Genomic DNA, 22,715 nt, shown 5'->3' on the forward strand with positions numbered 1-22,715 from the left:
AGGCATGTCTATCATTTTGTTGTGCAACTAATCAAGTGTCTGAATTAGTCAAGGATGGACATTACTTTTAAAATATTTCCATATTTAGGCTTAATAGTATGACACTTATCTGCACTTATGCTTAATGCGTATAAAGTCATTTCGAATAAACTAATATTTGACAATATTTCCGAGCTTGCTTATATTAAGCTTTATTTACCATAACATTATGCATTCTACCTTTTGTTTGATAATAAAATTTTAAAAATGTTTAAAGTACTTATCAAAGAGCATCTGTACACAATTATGAAATAAAAACAAAAGCAGGCTGCCTTATCCAGAACCAACGCCATCTCACAACAATTCGTAACTTTGATTTAGAGGCTAATTTGTATGAATTCATACAATCTCAATCATACAATTTAGTACGATTTGCCCATCCCCCAATGATGACTGGGTTCTGGGGTGGGGTTTAGTGCCAAGCCTCATTTTTCTAAATCGTATATTTTCATAAGACTACACTCATACAAATTAGTACGAATTAACTACTAATGTTAACGAATGTTTTTGCAGCATAAAGCCTGTCTTATCCGCTTGTTAAGTCGTGACGTATCGGTGACGTTTGTAAAACTGTTTCCGGGTCCAAGCCACTACTCATTTAAATTGAGAAAATATTCGTTTTTGACCACTTCTTAGTCCTATCACACTTTGAAATCATGGTGTACACAACAGTCTCTGGACTTACTGCATCACAAACCCCAAAATTTTACCAATTTCTAAAAAATTCATCACTTTCTAGACCATCGAATACTAGGCAATCAGGATTTTCAAAAGTATTACATCGCTTTGTAAATGTTTATTACTACCATTTGATGAGTCTCCCCATTCAGTCTGATAGAGCACGCGAAACGGCTTCCAGGTCCAAGCGATGTCACACTTAACAAGCGGATACAACGCCACTCCATAACTGGTGCCGTCTTGTGACTAAGGGTTAGTGTATGCTTCATTAGGTCCATTCAGCCGCTGTGTCAGGCTGTCGATAAGCCTGTCTGGCTTTATTCAGTTTATACATTTTTAACTTCTTTCTAGGGACAACGGATGAAAAATGGCCTTTTGGCTAATTCTAGTGCATTAATGTACACTGTTCCTGCCAAACAAACAAATAATAAAATAAACTGTGCTCAAAACCACCTAGATGTACTTTATCCCTTACTTATACTAGGCCCACACCGAATTTGCATGCACAGATTTCTACCCCTCATTGAGTCTACTAAATTTTGTAAATGTATATTTATTAATTTAAAAAAATTAATTAATAATATTATTGACTAATATGAAAATGTTCATATTATTTATTTGCAATACATTTTTGTAAAGTAATATTCCTTATAATCCTTTTTTAGATATAGTTTATGAGAGACTTGCTTTGTTACCAAATAGGTGGATCTAATTGGATTTGCATTGTAAACATTAAATAAAAAGCTAAAAAAAAAAGTATTATTTTTTATTTTATATGTTAAGTTTTTGTTGTGATACTCCCATAATCATTCTGCATACATTTTTTCAAAATTCTGTCTGATTCTACTTATACCACAAGGTGGTTGAATGATTCTTATTGGCTATTGAACATTCTAAATGGCTTATGGAAATGCAGAGATAAATTAGTTCCAGACCATATTACAGTTTCATTTCACTACGCCAAATGATTTTACAGCGTACAACAGTCAAAAACCACATAAAAAAAAATAACAAAAGGCTTTGGATGAGATGCATAAGAAAGTTGTTTTTGTCAAGATTTTAAATTCAGCATGAACGAGATGTTTATTACGGAATATAATATAATAATAAGAGACAGGGTTTTCTTATGGCGCTTCTTTTCTCATCTTTTCACTCACAGCAAACGCTTGGAGAGCCTAAACATTTGGTTCAAACCATCCACCTGATGTCCTCAGAGAAGGACAGCCAATCCAGAGTAGAAGCAAACGGTCAGATTTGGATTAAAAAATTACCAACTGCTTTTTTTTTTTTTTTTTAACTGATTAATTGTGATTAAAAAATATGCTCTTGTAAAAAAAAATACAAAAAAAAACATTGAAAATCTTCATTTCACACAGATTTTAACTTCTGAAACATGTTTTTATAGTAAAGTGACATTTCATATATCAAAAGAGTAATCGAATTTTGACTTCTCAATTGACAATGCCTTCAAAACAGTATTAAATGTACAGAGCGAGTAAACTCTATTAAAAACTACTAACTCTACTAAAAACTATTAACTGCTCAGCACCAAGCCCAAATCTACCCATTTTATCAATTTCATTGTTTCTAAAGCAAGTTCCAGTTAGGTAATATGCAAATAGCTGTATTCTTTACATCAACTATACATTTATAGCAGTTTTGTAAAGCTTAAATGCAAACTGGCTTGTAGGTAAATAGTTGAGCAATTTCAAACATGTATTCATTTAATGTACTGTGCAAAAGCAAAGAAAAAGGATCCAAAGTTCAGCCTACGTAGACTGCTGTGTCACTTACTGCGTGAAGAGCAGAAAAAATGATCTAAGTATTAAAAAATGTGTCCCTGCAATGGCCTAATGGGCTTCCGCATTACATAATGAATAATTTTCCTCGTTAGTGCAGGAACATCTATAAATGTCTGACGAAAGACCATGAAGTGACGGTAGAGAGGAAAAGGACTAGCAAGTGTGTTTCGAGATGAACCGCACCCAGTCAGACCAAAGCTTATGAGGATTATACTTATTACAGTATGGCACAAATATGTCAGTGATCTCAGTGAAAATCCTTTGCTTAAACACACACATACACAAAGAGGGGGACTTTGGAGAAATGGATGTTCTTTTTATCTGTCTTTAAAAGCATATATGACTCCGCAAGGAACAGAACAAAGAAATATAGTCTGAAAAGTGGGTGTAGTTGTTTTGATATTATGCTAGATGGTGTTTTTTCTGGATTATCTATGCTCGTACTGCAAGTCAGGCCTGGATTGGAAACGGAACAGTACAGCTTGTGGGGGGAAAAATATGCTCATTTTCCTCTGGCAACGCTCGCATTCCAGGATTTGAAACACGCCACATTGTCTGGACTGTGGATACGATGTGAAGAGAGTGTCCAAGGGTTATTGGGAGGATCACATGCGTTTCCTTCACCACAACAGATCTCAATCGCTCAGGAATTAACTCAGCAACGTCCACATGTCTCTTTGTAAATGGATGTGAACATTATTTATTCATTTAGACAGAATGTGTGTATTCACATTAAGCTGTACCAATTTTTTCTGCCATTTGATCATCATACAATGTGGTCAACTACGTTCTTATTGGGTTCTGTTAAAGAACGGTGGAGTCTATAAAATTTGATATCTTTTCCGTTCGATCAGATTATTAGCACCAGTATTTGTGCTCTGCTACTGATACTTAAATGTATTTGCAGACTGTCTTTCAACTGTGTTTGCAAATTGAAATAATATTTAACAGAAAAATAAATACCAGAAAAAACTGAGAATTTGTGTTAATATTATTCTCATTTTTAACTTTCCAAATATTAAAAAACAATTCTGATTAAATATTGCAGTAAGTTAATATCTTTACAGTCACTTCGTTTTAGCAGTAAGAAGCTACTATACAGAATACTGAGCTGAAGCTTGACTACAAAATAAAAAAAAAAATAAAAAAAATCACAAATCAATACGAAATATCTTTAAAAAAAAAAATTTGATATTAGATATTTTCCCCAAAATCGCACAGCCCTAATAAATAAATAAATAAATAAATAAATTAAAAAAAAAAAAAAAAATATATATATATATATATATATATATATATATATATATATATATATATATATATATATATATATATATATATATATATATATATATATTTTTTTTTTTTTTTTTTTTTTGGCTTGGATTATTATTATAACAACAACACAAGGATGTCAAATGTTAGAATATATGGAGGTGTTATTAATAGAATTTTTTTTTTTTGACCAATTGTTTTTTTTTCAAATTGTTTTTATATTTTAATTCAATTCAATGTTTTATTTTAATTTTTTATTTTGCTGAGAACATCTAATGGGAAAAAATGTATTGTCATATCACAGACTAGATCTTTTACATTTAATAATTACTGCAGTACAGGTTTATGTTATTTATATGATTATTAATTCACAAGATGGTTATTGTATAATAATAGTAATAATAATAATAATAATAATAATAATAATAATAAACAACGAAATTCAAACAACTAAGAAAAACATTCTTACATAAAATATGGAAAGCACTTATATGCAAATTTTCTAAAGTTTTAATGAGGAGTTGTGATATTTTGATCTTTAAAAAAATAGTTTTTATATATTTTGTGTAAATATATGACTGCTTTTTTGTTCTCCAAAAGGGGGCGCTAATGCATGAACAACGGATCTGTATTTGTTGCATTTTTTATCTGCCAATACGTTCTCTTTTTTTGTAGGTTAATATCAGAAAATGACATTTATGACAATGGATTTACTCAGTTTACATTTCAATGACATTAGCATTAACAATGACAGAAAATGAGCAATTAGCCATCATACTGTTATGAGTTTATTTCTCCAGTCCAAAATATTTAATTAAGACACTTAAATATCTTACAAGAACTGTCAAACGTTTTAACATTCACACATGATTGGTTTCAAACATCATTTGGTCAATATTAACATGTAATACTACCTTTAGTAGAAAAGTTCATTTGTTCATAAGATCTGTGCAACAAAGTAAATAATATCGATAATAGCTGATGAATGTGGATGAGGTCCAAACAACACTGGTCCCTGTTGAATTTAGTTTTATGAAACGCATTTCATGTGCAGCATTTATCACATTTATGACTCAATTTTTGTTTTATATTCACAATTTTTGTTGTCTTGTCCTTGACTAATGCTGATTTAATTTAAAATATATACAATGTAGAAATCTAAAATGCATTGTCCAAGAGAATCACAGTGAGGTTTCAATACTATTTTGACCACAGAACTAGAAAATCTCAGAAATCTGATCACCATATTGTGAAAATTAACATGCACAATATATTGCAATCATGGCCACTTCAAAATACTATGAATAAATATTTATATAGTAAACTATTATGCTTTAAGAATATTTAGATTAATTAAAAGTGGTTGTTCATCATTTATGACCTCTCCTACCGTACATAAAAGTCAAAAGTACATTCATCTTACCCCACTCATTTAAACATAATTTATCATATCATATCATTTATCACTCAATTATCATACCCCTTTCACTATAAACACAAGCTGTTAATCAGGTCTTTCAAGAAGACTTTTTGCATTACCACAATCCTCATTTAAGCGTTTAAATATCTGTACTGGAAAATCAAATCAACAAATCAGTATAAAATGCTTGTTTGTAGTGTGCCGATGTGATTTGCCTCTGTTTTGCATTCTGAGTGTGCTCCTCTTATTTACATTCAGAAGCCCAAGTGCATCTCTTAACCTCAAACCGGCATTTGTGTAACAGATGTAAACATCAACAGAGAAGCGGACTGAAACACTTCACCTCGTCTGACACTGACCTTTACGAAGACAAGTTGAGGCCATCTGATCTCTTTATATGATGCACAATCACTGTGGAATAGGTTCCATTGTATAACAGCTGCCAAACTGCTGTTCTCATTAGATACCTGACAAAACAGACAGAATACTACTGTAGATTATGGAAAATCAACTGCAATTGGCCTACCGCATTTATACATTAAGTAAATATAAATACCCTAAGTTCCATATAACAGCCATCTTTGTTTTGAATCCCCCTTCCGCCCCTACTCCTCCTCCTTTCCTAGATGGGTGCCCCAGTGGTTAGCACTGTTGTCTCACAGCAAGAGTGTCACTGGTTCTAGTCCTTACCAAACCAGCTGACGTTTCTGTGCAGAGTTTACACATTCTCCCTGTGCTCACGTGGGTTTCCCCTGGGTTTCCTCCCACAGTCCAAAAACATGCAACTTAAGTTAATTGATTATTCAACATCTGCACCATAGACATGCTCCTAGTAAGTAATTATCTCTTAAGAGCAATCACTATCTGTTCATTAGCTACTACAGCAGGGGAGTTCTCGAGATCTACCTGAGCTCAAACTCCCCTCTCGCCTTGCAAACCGTAGGAGCCCCAGGCTCAAGGATCATATGAGCTCAGGGCTCTTTCCAGGGACAGCATGCCAAACAAGCTATATAATTATCATCGGCTAAGTGAACTCTTGATTTAAAGTAAAACCACTTGCTTAGTGCTCTCGCCTCACAGCAAGAAGGTTGCCGGTTCGAACCCTGGCTGGGTCAGTTGGCATTTCTGTGTGGAGTTCGCAAGTTCTCCCCGTGTTGGCATTGGTTTCCCCCACTTTCCAGAGACAAGCGATATGGGTAAATTGAATAAACTAAATTGAGTGTATGTGTTTTAATGTGAGTGTATGGGTGTTTCCCAGTACTGGGTTGCAGCTGAAAGGGAATAGTTAGAGGTTTATTCCGCTGTGGTAACCCCTGATAAATAAAGAGACTAAGCCAATGGAAATCTAATGATTGAATTAAGTTTAGCTTTATATTTTTAGTCAGTTGGGTTGATCCAAGTTGAGATGACAAGAAAAGTTCATTTTTTTCCAACTAAAAAAATGTAAGGCATCAAAAAAATTCCTTATGAAGTAGGGTTTGGCTGACATTTTAATAGAATTGCACATAACTGAACGTCAGGTCAGAAACATCCATATCCTACAGCACTGCAGCACAGATTACCATTACAGCTCTGCCTCATAATCACTGCCCTTCATCATAGTCACTGTGAGTATGTGCACACACCTCATCTGAACCTCTCTGATCCCTCGTACACGGCTGTAATACATCCAGGCCGTGTGGTTACTCTATCAGGTTCAGTCTCTCCATGTGGTTTCTTCATTCCTCCGCATAATAAAGCCTTGCCATCTGCCATCCTCCCCTCACATTTGGCATTAGATGAAGATACAGCATTGTGTACGCTACAAGAAACAAAAGGAGCCTTACAATGTAACCAGTATTATTGAAATGATTGTGGATCATTCTTACAGCGTGTCATTTACGAATAAACTTATTAATAGGGATGTGTAGTAAGGTGGTCTTCTGATGCTTGCGATGTAAATTGTAACGATATAGTATATACACAATTCAAATAGTATGGGGAGGTTGAATGATTAATTCTGATTGGCTGATGACGTTGTTTGAGGCAGGTCATCACTAAATTACACTTCCATATCACTACAACCCATACACAAATCTGATACATGGAAATACAAGTTCATATTTAGATTTCACACATATTACATTTGTAATATGGATGTCAAATTTTGGAAATATTTTCAGTTTCACAGCAAGGAAATTTTGACAGTATTTGCTATTTTCTTCTAAAAGTCTTATTTTTTTATTTGATATATTTTATTAAGAATAAAAGTAGTTTTTTTATAAAAAAAAAAAACATTAAGGCCAATATTATTAACCCTCTTAAGCAATATTATTTATTTTCGATTGTCTACTGAACATCATTATACAATGACTTGCCTAATCACCCTAACCTGCCTGATTAACCTAGTTAAGCCTTTAAATGTTACTTTAAGCTGAATACTAGCGTTCTGAAAAATATCTAGTGAAATATTATTTACTGTCATCACGGCAAAGACAAAAATAAATCATTTATTAGTAATGAGTTATTAAAACTATTATGTTTAGAAATGTGTTGAAAAAAATCTTCTTTCTGTTAAACAGAAAACAGAAATTGGGACCACTTGGAAAACAACATCATTCTGAGCGGCGTCTTGAGATGTGGTAACCATTAAGCTGGTCTGTTGAATTATTAAAAAATAATGCATACTGCACACCCGTGGTATAACGTCATCATCTCAAGTGTACATTATTTTTCTGATAATTCAATTTCCCGTTATGCCTTACGTAAATAGTAGTTGTCACTCTATATAACATGGTTAGTATAATACATTTATTTAAATGCTTTATCATATAGTAAATCTACACTAGTCACCTGTACAATATGAAAGCGGTCAAGTTTAGCAACGCAATCTCACAACAATTCGTACCTTTTTACTTTAGTGGCCAATTCGTATGAATTCGTACAATCTAATTTGTACATTTTTAGTACCATTTGCTCATCACCCAATGACAGTTGGGGTTAGAGGTGGGGTTGGGAGCCACGCCTTCTTTTTAAAATTGTACATTTTCGTACGACTGAATAAGCCACTAAACAGACAAATCGTAAAATACTTACGTTTTCTCGTGAGGTCAGGCTGAGTTTGGTGACTATGGATATCTTAGCCTCTGTGACCATAGATTTTCCAGAGATTTTTGATCAGGTTTAAATCATGACATTTTAAAGGTTTAAATCAGCTGTCATTTCATTATTTCTCTGATTTCAGCTTTAAGAAACTGCTTTACCTGTTTGGCTGTGTGATGGATGTAATGTTCATTGATTAAATATTCCTAAAGGAGTTTCTGATAAACATTATCATTAACTCTGCCATGCAGCTGTTTTTAAACGAGTTTGTAATGTAATTAACCTGTTTTCATGTTTTTTTTTCCAACAAACCTATTCGTGGCTAAATTAAAGTACTCCAATAGATAGGCGGCATTGATTAAACAACTAGAATAACATGCATACAGTTGAAGTCAGAATTATTAGCCCCTCTAAATTATTAGCCCACGTTTACTTTTTTCCCCAATTTCTGTTTAACGGAGAGATTTTTTTCAACACATTTCTAAGCATAATAGTTTTAACAATTCATTTCTAAGAACTGATTTATGTTATCTTTGCCATGATGACAGTACATAATATTTTACTTTATATTTTTCAAGACACTTCTATACAGCTTAAAGTGACATTTAAAGGCTTAACTTGGTTAATTAAGTTAACCAAGGTTAGGGTAATTAAGCAAGTTATTGTATAACAATTGTTTGTTCCATAAACTATCTAAAAAAATATATCGCTTAAAAGGGATAAAATTTACCTTAAAATGTGTTTCAAGAGTTCCCACTTAGATATGCTTGGCACTTATAGCAGGTTTGGCATGCTGTCCCGGGAGAGAACCCTGAGCTCGGAGATATTTGAGCCCAGGGCTCCCGCTCGGTCTAGAAGCATATCAGGAGAACCGAGATCAGGTAGGTCTCGATCGCTCCCCCTTTAGAAGGGGAGAAAAAGGAGGAGATGGGGTGGAAGGGGGGATTCTTCCAAACGAAGAGTGCAAAAAGGAGAAAATGATCCATTTATATTAAAGCTAGGATCATTCTGATTGGATTATTACTGATTACGGATGAGTGGCCAGCGGTGCACAATCATATCACGTGCTCCTCTAGAAATTAGTTTGTGAAACTTCACTTAAAAATTAAAAACAGTTTTTATTCTAACCGAAACAAATAAAACTCTCCAGAAGAAAAAATATTATCATACATACCATACTGTGAAAATTTCCTTGCCCTGTTAAACATCATTTGGAAAATATTTAAATAAGAAAAAAAAAAACAAAGCGGGGGGACTAATAATTCTGACTTCAACTGTATATACCTGAAACAGAAATATTTTAAATAAAGTTCCCTCTACACAAAAAAAAGCCACTTGAGCCTGAGAAAATCATCTCATCTCAAGCGTGCACTATTTTTCTAATAAGTCATTGGCCCATTGTCAATTATTCCTTACATAGTTGTCAATCCATACATATTTGATTAAATATTCTAATATATTAATTATATTTATAATTATATTAATATTAATCAGAAATGTAGTTTTAATAGTGTAAAACACGACAGTCACCTGAACCAGATGAGAGTGAGCAATTTTGGTGACTGTATGGATTTCTTAGCCATTGTGACCTAGGAATTTCCAGTCTGTTTATTCAATCAGGTTCAAATCAAAACATAAACTGCCATTTCACTAACGTTAGTTCAATGATTTCAGCTTCAAGGAACTGCTTTACCTGTTTTGATATGTGATGGGTTCGTCTGAACGCAACGGATTTGTCGTATGTTCCCAAAGGAGCTTCTGCTAAACACTTTCATTAACTCTGCCATGCAGCTGTCTTCTAATTAGTTTGTAATGTAATTCACCTGTTTTCATGTTAGTTCTTCAACAAACCTATTCGCGGCTCGAAAGTGCTCCAGTAGATAGGCGTCATTGATTAAACAACTAAGAACATACATGTAGTAGTAAAAAAGAAATCTTTAAAATAAACTACAGTTCCCTCAACACACAAAAGCTACTCAAGCCCGCGAAAATCATCTCCACCATGAGAAGAGTTCGACGTGAGAAGAAGGGCGTGGAGGTCTATAATGAAAGGTAATTGACGCAATGCCAGCAGGTGTCACTCATAATTCACTATAATAAACGGTTAACGTTAATTTTGATGAAATTCGTTATATATGGAAAAGTCTTGACACTATTATTGAACGTTTATGTTGCTATGGGTGATTGCAAAGTGTGTTAGAAGCATTCGGCTTCATTATGAATAAAACCTCTGCTGTCAAATCAATCAACATGGATGTCGGTATTGGACCTGCGTGAAAAACTTAATCACAATTTACGTAAAATGGATTTAACACGAACACAAATACATTTGTTCATTTTACAAGTGAATATATTTACAATTTTTGTATATTTGGTGTATAAAAACACATTCAAGCTAATTATAATATATTTTATTACTTAAAAATATACATAAATGCACGAAAAGCGTTTCAAATAATTTTGTGATAATAAAATGTTGATAGCTGGTAGAAATAATTTTTCACCGGCCACTTTATTAGGTACACCTTACTAGGTTAGACCCTCTTTTGCCTTCAGAACTGCCTTATTTCTTTGTGGCATAAATTCAATAAGGTACTGGAAATATTCCTCAGAGATTTTGGTCTATATTGACATGATCGCATTACGCAGTTGCTGCAGGATTGTCAAGAAGGGTCTGGCTGCAGACATGATGCAGATGCAATCTGAGCTGCATCCAATTTAATGTGCTCACCAAACCCCACACCTAACGCTACCCCTCACAGTGACATCACTAGCTCCATTGAGTGCACTGCGTCTTACAATGCATCTCTGAGCGATGCAATCTCAGCTTGCATCATAAAGGCTGCATCCACATAATATTGGGAGTTGTCAGCTGCACATACAGGATGCAAATCTGCCGTTCCACCACATCCTAAAGGTGCTCTATTGGATTGAGCTCTGGTGACTGTGGAGGCCATTTCACTACAGTGAACTCATTGTCATGTTCAAGAAACCAGTCTGAGATGAAAGCGATGGACATGGTCAGCAACAATACTTGGGTAGGCTATGGTGTTGACATGATGCTAAATAGGTACTAATAGCCCCAAGGTGTGCCAATAAAATATCCCTCCACTCCATAATACCACAACCAGCAGCCTGAACCATTGCTACAAGGCAGTATGGGTCCATGCTTTAATGTTGTTGACACCAAATTCTGACCCTACCATCCGAATGTTGCAGCAGAAATTGAGACTCATCAAGCCTCAGTTTCCTGTTCTTAACTGATAGGAGAGGCACCCAGTGTGGTCTTCTGTTGCTGTAGCCCATACGCCTCAAGGTTGGATGTATTGTGCATTCAGAGATGCTCTTCTGCACACCTTGGTTGTAACAAATGGCTATTTGAGTTACTGTTGCCTTTCTATAATCTCGATCCAGTCTGGCCATTCTTCTCTGACATCAGCAGGGCATTTGCGCCCACAGAACTGCCACCCACTGGATATCTTCTCTTTTTAAGTCCAACTCTAGAGATGGTTGTGTGTGAAAAATCACAATAGATCAGCAGTTTCTGAAATACTCAGACCAGCTCGTTTGGAGCCAACAACCATGCCACATTCAAAGTAACACCTTTCTTCCTCATTCTGATGCTCGGTTTGCAGATCAACTTGACCATGTCTACATGGCTTAATTCATTGAGTTGCTGCCATGTGATTGGCTAATTAGAAATTTGCGTTAATGAGCAGTTGGACAGGTGTACCTAATAAAGAGGCCGGTTAGTGTATATCAAGACAGATAGATAGAAAATAACACATAAATCTCCCTAAATATATTTTTTTAATCGAATCATATTAAATGTTATTATATTTTCAAGAATTTGTAAAATCATGCTGACAAATGGCTAGAAACTAGTCGTTTTAAGGATTTTGTCGAAATATAAACCATTTAAAGAAACAATAAATTTGTATTTCCGGTTCTTTTAATATGTCATGACATGATTTGTGCTATTTTTTGCATTGCAAACTATTACACTTTATATTTGAGTGGATGTTTTCTAAAAAGCATTAAAAAAGCCTCAAAAACTCATCATTGTTGACCCTGATACATTTTCATATTTTTCAATATCAGCAGAGGCAGATTTGTCCAATGATTGAAGCTGGGTTGCATCGACTCTTCAGCTATGCTTAGCGAGCCTGAACTGCACTGTTTTATTAATCTTGTTGAACTACTAAAACATAATTGTATCAATAAATATCAATAAATTTAAATAAACCTATTGAGAATGGCCAAACAGAAGTGAAAAAAATGCATGTATCTGATGGTTAGAGGGGGATGGTTGTGTTATGGTTTTGGTCAGCGGCAAATGATGGGGGAGGATTTGACCAGCAGATTATTAATGGTTAGCATGGGTGGGGGGGACTGGATTATCTGCCCTCTCAGGGGTTGATGACGAATATCCTGTATCTCCAGACACTTTACATCACCACACACAGTTCTGGGTTCAGTCGGCAAGTTAAGATGTGCTTTCTTCTCTGTTTGATCCAAATGAAAAGCATCTATAGTGTGACTTTTCACCCATGTGAGCTTGCTTCATCTCAATGTGATGCTGCACAGTCTATTGAACTGTCTAGCCATGTGAATGATTTGTTTCAAGCTTTATAGGCAGAGGTACACTTGGAAGCATCTGTTAACCTCGTGCTTTGAGGGCAACAAAAAAAAAAGGCAGTACTTGTGAGGTAAAACCCCATATAGAAACTTGGCAATATTTGCAAATTATATACGGTTGAAGTCAAAGTTATTATCCCTCCTGTGATTTTTTTATTTTCTTACTTTTTCAAATATTTCCCAAAATTTGTTTAACAGATCAAGGTGTTTTTCACAGTATTTCTGATCATATTTTTTTCTTCTACATAATATTTGTTTTATTCTGTCTAGTATAAAAGCAGATTTTAATATTTAAAAAAACATTTTAAGGTCAAAATTATTAGCCCCCTTAAGCGATTTTATTTTTTGATAGTCTACAGAACAATCAATGACTTGCCTAATTTCCCTAACCTGCCTTATTAACCTAATTAAACCTTTAAATGTCACTTTAAGCTGAAGACTAGTACCTTAAAAATATCTAAAATATCATGTACTGCCATCATGCAATCAAGTTAATCGTGTTCTAACTTAATTTTATAAGTTATGTAAGCTGTTTTGCATTCATAAGTTAATTTGATTCAGCATAAAAATGTATGGCAACCAGATTTTTTTACACTGTATTGTAACGTACATTTGATGTTGATAAAAATGTATATTTTATTTTATTATAATATTTATTTCTCATTTTATAATCACATTCAAAACTGTTGGAAACAGATTAGTTCAAAAGTAATCCAAAAGTAATCACAATGCATTACCATACAAACTACTAATAGGAGACAAGTCATGAATCTAAACCACATGACCGACTACAATCTTTTTTTTTTTTTTGTATTTAATTAATGATCAGTAACAGAATACTGTTTTTAAGTACCAACAGAGCATTTGGTCACTCTGCTCTGTGGCTTTGGAACTCACTACCACCTGCCATCAGAAACATTGACTCCTTCACACTATTCAAATGAAGACTCAAAACCCACTTATTTAAGTGGCTATTAATACTTAATTAATTTTATCTGCACTATTGCTGTGTATAATTTATTATTCCTCTTGTTGTTTTATTGCTCGTACTGATTGTACAGTGTCCTTGAGTTGCCAGAAAGGCACCTTTAAATAAAATGTATTATCATTATTATTATTATTATTATTATTAAGTAATCTGCTCAACCCTCATTATATATAATCAGTCGTGGAAAAAGTACTGAAAATCATACTGAAGTAAAATTACTATTACTTGCCTAAAAATGCAGTGCGAGTAAAAGTATCTGTTAATATAAACATATAAAGGAATATTAGTGTAATATGAGTACAAAGTAGACCTTCCAAAAGAACTCAAGAGTAGTGAGTATTACGCTGGAAAAAACTGATGCATTTACATGTAATTTGTGGATGTGTGTAAACGTAACATTCTGTAGTGCATTTAGGTATTGCCCAGCTGGCACACAACGTCATGACGTTAATATTAGGTTTGTTATCAGGTAATCAAAATTCAATGTCTGGCCAGCCTCTAAGGACAAGGGTAATTTAATGTCCAATGACGACGTCGAATGACATTGATATTTTGTTGATTTTAGGTTGTTAAAAAGTGACCAAAATCCAACGTCGAGCCAACATCTTAAGCCAATGTCATATTGATGTCAAATACTGACATTTATTCGGCAGGTATGGCAACCAACATCCAACGTCTGATAGACGTCATAGTGGTAGCGTCCACACAACGTCAAGCTGTAACATCATAAGGCATTGATATTTGGTTGAACGTTGGACATTGAAGTCGACCTGACATTGGGTTCTGACGTCAACCTGATTTTCATTTCCAAACAAAATGCAACGTCCCCACAACAGTGGGGTACAACTTCAATATGACGTCATGTTGAGGTCTTTTGCCTGCTGGGTGTTTAAGCCCATTTCAGTCATCATAAAATAAACATCCGTAATTTTTTCATCAGTGACTTGCATCTAAACAGTCTCTAGGGTCAATGCATGTAAAGATTTTGGACACTTTTGTATGTAAAGACATGGACACTTTTAATGTCTCCAAACAGATTGCTGCAATTATAAATTGCACATGTTTTGAAGTAGTTCATTATGATGCGATTTACCTCTTTACTTCTATGTGTGATTTGACTGAACAGCACTCACGGGACTGAATTTTCTAATCCCCATAGACAAGACTATAAACTACTATTATATTACTGTATATATATATATATATATATATATATATATATATATATATATATATATATATATATTTATTTATTATTATTATTATAATAAAGTAGTGACTGCAGGTTAAAGGAAAGTAGTGGAGTAATAGTAGCGATACCGCACTAAAAATTTACTTAAGGGAAAGTAAAAATACACAATTTTAAAACTACTTTAGTAAATTACAATTCCTGAGAAAAAAAACTAATCACAGTCATTTGAGTATTTGTAATTTGGTACTTTACATCACTGTATATAATCATCTGATTTTATCACTGCAGATCAATTAGCGGATAGCTTTATAAACAAATAAGGAAACTTCTGTCAAAACAAGCCCATTGAATGTTGATAATAGTGTAGCAATAAATAAATCTGCAAATCTGTGAAAACAATTGGGAAACCTTCCCTCTTCAAACCAAATTCAAAATTAAAACATGATAAAAGTTGACAAATCATGATGAAAATAATAGTAAAAATATAAAACTGGACACACTTATTATTATTATTTTTTGTTGTTGTTCATTGTATCTTCATTATACTACCTGTACATAACATGCTACTACGCTCCTTTGCCAGATTTAAACTTATTTGGTTGACAAAGTGTACCAAAATAACCGCAGGACAACAAGAAAGCAGACGGGCTTTTAATCTTGTTACATAACAAAACATTTAATTCACTTTCATTCAACGTTAATCCGTTCTGTGTTCTCCATGTGCCCAGGAGCAGAATAAACACTTTTAGCTTTCCACTAAGGTAACACTTTAGATAATACTTTCAGTATTAGATTAGTCTGAGATTCTGTTACACATTACACGGTACTTTGCATTATAGACTAGAAATCTCATAATGGGTGATGACCAATTTTATTTTTTGAGGGGTGAACTATCACTTTATTATCAAACTAGAATTAAGCTCTAATAAAATAAATCTAAGCTCTTCTGATAGTACCTTTGAAAAAAACGTCAACACATCTCTCAGTTTGTAAAGAGACACATAATGCACTACAGGCCTATTCAAATCAATGCCTATATTGTTTCATCTACAACCCGAAATCATAAAAAGTCAGGACAGAATGGAAACGTAAATAAAATAAAGTAGTGATTTCTAAATTTACTTTGACTTGTACTTCATTGCAGACAATACAGCAAACCTTATTTAATCAGTTCCTCATGATTTTAAGCCAATTTTGGTTCTTGCAACACATTTCAAAAACATTGGGACAGTAAGCATTTACCACTTTGTAATGTTGTCATTCCACACTTAAAAGATGTTTAGGGACTGAAGACACTAAGTGATGAAGTGTTTGAGGTGTAATTTTGTGCCATCCTACCTGCAAACAAGTCTTCAGGTGGGCAACAGTACAGGGTCTTCGAAAATGTGCCACACATTCTCTATTGGAGACAGGTCGGGACTGCAGGCAGGCCAGTCAAGTGCCTGTATCTTCTTCCTACTCAGTCAGGACTTTGTAATGTGTGCAGAATGTGGTTTAGCATTGTCTTGTTGAAATATGCATGGGCGTCCCTGGAAAAAAGGCAGCATGTTGTGCTCCAAAATGTACTTTTCAGTATTAATGTTGCATCACAGAAGTGCAAGTTACCTTTGTCAAGGACACCGACTCAACCCCATGCCATGACACACCCTGGCTTTTGGACTTGCTGCTGGAAACACTCGGGATGATCCTTTTCTTCTTTGGGCCAGAGAACAGCGTCCATTTCTTTTTTAACTGGCATTATTTGGATGCCATTTATTGCGGTACTTGAGAAAGGTTTAACAAAGTAGTCTTAAGCCCATGTGGTGATATCACTTATAGGTAAATGGCGATTATTGATGCAGTGCCTTTTAATTATTTTATGCACTGTTAAAGGTAAAATAACCAAGTGTCTTTCTATCTTTCCTTGAGGAACATTGTTTCTAAACATTTCAATAATTTTCTCACATATTTGTTGGCAAACTGGCAATCCTCTGCCCATCCTTGCTCCTAAAGGACTAGACCTTTGGATGCTGCTTTTGTACCAAATCATAATTGCAATCGAACTGTTGACATCACCTGTTTCAAATCACATCATTATTTAACCAGTTTACCTGATTACTGGCCCTAAACTGCTACTGTCCACCATTTTTTGGAATGTGTCGCAGGTCTGAATGACAGGAAAGAATGTACATTTACAAATGAAATGAAGTTGACCAGACAAAACATGAAATAATTTAAGATGATATTATTTGCAATGAAATACAAGTCAAAGTACATTTCGAAATCACTACTTTCTTTTTATGTGTGTTTTCCAAACTTTTTCTAAGTTGGGGTTGTAATAGAAATAAATACAAACAAATGATGAGTGAAAGATGAGTTAAATTAAGATGAATGAAATAATTAATTGCACTGAATATTCATTGTATTAATAATGCATTGACAGTGACAGTCCTAAAAAGAAGTACAGGCCCGTAGCCAGGTCCGTGTCCCATACAGGAGCTCATTTGTCCTATTTTGACTGCTATTTAATCATAAATTGTCAAAAAAAAAAAAAAAAAACATTGAAGAAGGCTTTAAGACCAAGCGGAATGCTCTGTTGGCTGTCGTGACTTCAGATAATCAGTTTTGGCCAATACTAACAATTGTTTTTCAGGATTCCTCTCATCTGTGCAAGAAAAAAAAAATAGGTAAAGTCATCTTTTTGTATACTGACCAACTGTACTGTTGTAAAATAGAACAAATTTAGAGACATTTTTATTCTATATCTTGGATTTTATTCTTGACAAAAAAAGGTGTGAGGCACCAAAGGTGGCCCTTATTAAAGGTATCCATGAATATTCTTTTTTAAAAGAGAAAAAACTATAAAACTTGTGAAGCTCTACATTAATATTGTTTATTTATTTGTTTATTCAAATTGCCAATTCTGAGCAAAGTTAAATGTGCTGGCCAGACTGTTATTTGCCCAATAAATAAAAATAAGCTACAGTTTTAATTTTAAAAAATTGTGCAGTTTTGTTTATTTTTCTTAGTGATAAATCATGTAATAAATTACTATTTTAAAGTATATTTTTTTCTATTTAAAGCAAATGTTTTGGGACATTGAAACGTTTCTCATGTCTAATGACCATCCAACAAGCTATTTAAACAAACAAACAAACAAAAAATGCTTAAAATGTCATTAAACTGCATTATTTAAACCCAATAATTAAATAGAAAATATGGGGAAAAACTGCGAAAAGCTCCACTTTTTGAGAAAAAATAAAATAAATAACCAGCCCTTTCACATGGCTGGCTACGGCCTGAAATATATATTTTTGGACGTTTTTGTTTTGTTTCTAGTCAAAATATCTAAAATTCTTAAAACAAGAATCATTAAAAAAACTCTTACTTATATCTGAATTTAGGAATTCTTAGATATGACCAGAAACCCGACAAAAACCCAACTAAGAAAAGTATTTTTGATGTTTGTTTTATTACTGATAAAGCATTATTACACTCCTCATCTTGTTATACTCAATATAAGCAGAGAATTAAGTCAGTGCCATTAAATTAAACAAATAATAGCATATAAATGACTTTTTAGTAGTAATTGACAGTACTTACAGCTCAAGTAGCGCTGTGATTTTATTTCTCTAATAAAAAAGACCGGAGTGTAATTACAGTACAAGACGTCACTGCTCTTTGCCCTTGACTGTGTGTCGCAGGAGAGATGAGCTCCGATGACGATGTGCTGACGTGGCTCTCATCAGCATCGCACAGTGTGGAAACCCAAAGGGAGAGAGAGAGAGAGAGAGAGAGAGAGAGAGAGAGAGAGAGAGAGAGAGAGAGAGAGAGAGAGAGAGAGATCTGTCCTGCGGCACTGCAGTCACTCTCACTCCCGGAATATCATTCATTACAGGCTCAATGATGGAGGTTCCACGCGTGGGACACAGTATCAGCAGCCCCACGAGCCCGTGCGAGGACATGATGAAGAATCTCAGCCTGGACGCCATCCAGCTTTGTGAGAGAGAAGGTAAGAAAGTGTGCGTCTATTCCTTCGCTAAATTCTCCAGTCGTTTTTGCCCCGAGAGTGGAGGAACAGGAAGCATTTGAGCTTTTAAATAGTTAAATGCATGCAAAATACAAAATGCAAATGCTTTAAAGGTCCCTCAATCTTATTTGAGGGAGGTTACTCAGCTATTCTGTCATTTGGCTGGAGCTGTTTTGGTGTGTCATTGCATTTGAGCGTGCACGCGAAAATGCTAAGCATTATTAATACATACACATCTATTTTGACTATTTTTAACAACTATAATAACAATTTCCCTGCATGCGTTAAAGCTGTCTAGACAAGAAAGTGTTCTTTTAATTCATGCACGTGCTCATTTTCTTTGACGTTTTGATGAATAATCCACGCGCATTCAATGGGCACGCGTGCATTTGTTTTTTGCTATTTAGAAAGAGACGTGTTCCGCGCATTAATATTCCATGCACTTGGATGCTGGTTTCTGTATGATGCTCGCGTACCGTTCAGCACCATGGACACGGTCATTGCGCGCGCACCACGCTGGAACAATACCGGATTGCAGCCGCGCGCATCTCAATCTATATACTGTACGTCCAGTGAGCAATTCACTCACACGCGTCGTAATGAAACAGCAGAATGTTTAGTCGATCCACACTCTGAATACGCTGATTCATGTGGCTGACACTACTGTGCGTATTTACTAAGTTCAGAATTGATGGTTATGGACGGGGTTTTTAATGGGTGTATCCCAGTGTCTGCGTTTCCTGGCATATTTAGTCATTGATTTTCCAGAGAAAGGACTCTTGTGATGTGGAAAAGCAGTCTATGTGCTATAATAATATACTGAGATATACAATATATGTGGAGAGGACAGTGGAGACATGCAATATTTGTGGAGAGGACAAATATAACGTATTTCATAAAAGCATTTGAAACATTTGCTTTTGTGTCATAATATTTTATAATTTACAGATTATTTCTTTTTTAAATATTCCTGCTAAAAAATACAGCTTAAACCAGCCTGGTTTTAGCTGGTTGACCAGCCTGGTTTTAGAGGGCTTTTGGCCATTTCCAGGCTGGTTTACAGCTCTTTCCAGCCTGGTCTTAGCTGGTCAGACTGGAAAATGACCAGCTAAAACCAGTATGAACAGCCTGGTTTAAGCTGGACATATGGTTTTGGCGGCACACCCAGCCTGGCTAGGCTGGTCATCTGGTTTTAGCTGGTCATCTACCAGCCTGACCAGCTAAGACCTGGCTGGAAATAGCTGTTAACCAGCATGGAAGTGGCCAAAACTCCTCTAAAACCAGCCTGGTTGACCAGCTATTTTTTTTTGCCAATTGCTTAAGATCTATATATATTCCCAAGCATTTTTCATTTCATATTAGCAGAGTATGTGGTACTTTGTATATATTTAATTTATAATAATAGTAATTTTTGTAATATGATTGATTGGTTGATTTATATATGCTACATGCACTCAAAAAATTTCATTTGCTATTTGATAAAACTACACCCAGTATACACAAAATTCACAAGACGTTAATACTAGGTTAGATTTAGGTCATGATGTCAGGCAACTAAAATTCAATGTCTGTCCAGCGTCTAAGAACAACATTATTTTGACGTCCAATAATGACATCATATGACGTTGAAATTTGGTGGATTTTAGGTTGTGTTGGAAAGTGACCAAAATCCAGCGACATTTGTCAGGTATAACCAACCAAAATGCAGCATCTAATAAACGTCTTATAGTGGTAACGTCAACACAACGTCAAACTTTAACATAATTAGACGTTGACATTTGGCTGATTTTAGATCGGATGTTGGACATTGATGTTAGCCTGACATTGAGTTCTGACGTCAACTCCATTTTCATTTCCAAGCAAAATGCAATGTCCCCACAATGCTGGGGTACAACATCATTCTGACGTAATGTTGACGTCCTCTGCCTACTGGGCTTATTTAAAATGAGCTGAAGCAACACAATCCTTGAGGATAACTTAATGGTTTTATGTTCAATCCACTTAAATTTGTAAAAACTAATAAGTTAACTTGATTCCTTCATGTTGTACCGACACAAATCAATGATGTCTGGATATTTTCCCAATCTATTTTCCCTTGTGTATAATGATGGCAGAATATTTAAAATTCCATAATTAGTTAATCAATCTTCATTGAATAATTTATTTGGCCATGTAAATTAAATGTCAACCCAACCATTTTTCTATATAATAACGGATGATTATCCCTTCCTTGTTAATTAATAATTAATTTGTCATTCAGACATTGATTTACATATTTGTCATATTTGCATTTGTTAAAGGGTCACACAACTCAATAATAATCTGTTTTGCTTTTCAAAAATATTTAAAAATTAATTATGCACTAATAATTCAGTGAAAAAAAATGGTTCATTGGATTTACTAAATTGTTAAGAGGTATATAGTTGCATGCAATTTATAATGGCTGAATGTAAAAAAATAAATTAAATTTAGTAATGTTCAACTAATGTAAAATAAATTAGGTAAACACTTGCCCTAAAAAATTGTAAATTCATATCATCATTATTTTTGTGTACTAATGCAAGATTAAATCTAGATTTCTATGCTTTTATTTAACGAATTGGTCTAAAAACAGTGCTAAAACAACAACAGCAATTCTGGGGTTTTTGGGTGGACAACTTAATGGTTTTATGTTTAATCCAGTTAAATTTGTACAGATTAATAAATGACCTTAATTCCATCATGTTGTCCAGCCAGAAATCGATTGTGTGAATCCCTGTATTTTTTATTATTATTTTTTTACAGTGTACCAAGTCAATAAGTCTGGATATTTTCCTAATCTATTTTCCCTTGTGTATAATAATGGCTGAATATTTAAAATTCCAGTTAGTTTATCAATCTTTATTTAATCATTTATTTAGCCATGTAAACTAATCATCAGACCAACAATTTTTCTATCTGTATCATAACGGATGATTGTCCCTGCCTGATTAATTAATTAATTAATTTGTCATTCAGACATTTTATTTACATATTTGCATTTGTTAAAGTCTCACACTGCTCTCTAATCATCAGTTTTGCTTTTAAAAAATGTTAAACTATTTATTATTTACTAATAATTCACTGAAAAAAATGGTTCATTGGATTTACTACATTTTTAAGGTAAGTAGTTGCAATTTATAACGGCTGAATTTAATCAAACAAATTACATTTAGTTATGTTCAACTTTGTTTGTTTGTATAAATTAGGTAACCACTCACCTTAAAAAATAGTAAATCCAATTAATTATTATTTTCAGTGTACTAATGCAAGATGAAGACAATTAACTGTGAATTAAATCTATTTCTGGGGTCTTTAGTAAATCGGCCTCAGTGCTAAAGCAAAAAAAAAAAAACATGCTTTGTGTGAGCATGAACAAAATTGCCTAAGAGCTCTGTTTTGTATTCTATACCAGCTCTGTGCAGAGGAACTCGAAGTCCCTTCAGCAGTGGTGTCACAAGACAAACAAAGAGAGAACGTTCTTATTGACACGGTCCATGCAGTGTAGCATCGATGCTGTCACAGTCCTTTGAGGGAAATAATGGGTGCAGACACACAACGCTATTGATTTAGAT

The 22,715-nt window shown here is 34.2% G+C and overlaps 2 protein-coding genes and 1 long non-coding RNA gene across 9 annotated transcripts in view; 1 reads left to right on the top strand and 2 right to left on the bottom strand.

Annotated features, from left to right (window-relative positions):
* Positions 1 to 22,715, bottom strand: part of fam13c (family with sequence similarity 13 member C) — a 168,475-nt gene that overhangs the window by 29,317 nt on the left and 116,443 nt on the right. For all 6 annotated transcript variants that reach the window (XR_015503244.1, XR_015503241.1, XR_015503242.1 and 3 more), the window contains 2 exons: positions 6,840 to 7,015; positions 5,574 to 5,681 (listed from right to left, as the gene is read on the bottom strand). The gene's annotated coding sequence lies outside the window, so the exon portion shown is untranslated. The remainder of the gene's footprint in view (positions 1 to 5,573; positions 5,682 to 6,839; positions 7,016 to 22,715) is intronic.
* phyhiplb (phytanoyl-CoA 2-hydroxylase interacting protein-like b) overlaps positions 9,963 to 22,715 on the top strand; it is a 68,189-nt gene continuing 55,436 nt past the window's right edge. Inside the window, 2 exon segments of one of the 2 annotated variants that reach the window (NM_001005602.4) lie at positions 9,963 to 10,347; positions 18,991 to 19,104. In NM_001005602.4, the coding sequence (NP_001005602.3) occupies positions 18,996 to 19,104 (109 nt within the window). In that variant the 5' untranslated portion in view covers positions 9,963 to 10,347; positions 18,991 to 18,995. 2 annotated transcript variants of the gene reach the window in all.
* Positions 18,906 to 22,482, bottom strand: LOC147841271 (uncharacterized). Its single transcript, XR_015503873.1, has 3 exons — positions 22,362 to 22,482; positions 20,417 to 22,224; positions 18,906 to 19,268 (listed from the first exon to the last, which is right to left on the bottom strand). It is a non-coding gene; the product is annotated as an uncharacterized LOC147841271 (long non-coding RNA).

This window comes from Danio rerio, chromosome 12 (assembly GCF_052040795.2).
Source record: "Danio rerio strain M-AB ecotype USA chromosome 12, GRCz13ab, whole genome shotgun sequence".
NCBI classification, from domain to species: domain Eukaryota; kingdom Metazoa; phylum Chordata; class Actinopteri; order Cypriniformes; family Danionidae; genus Danio; species Danio rerio.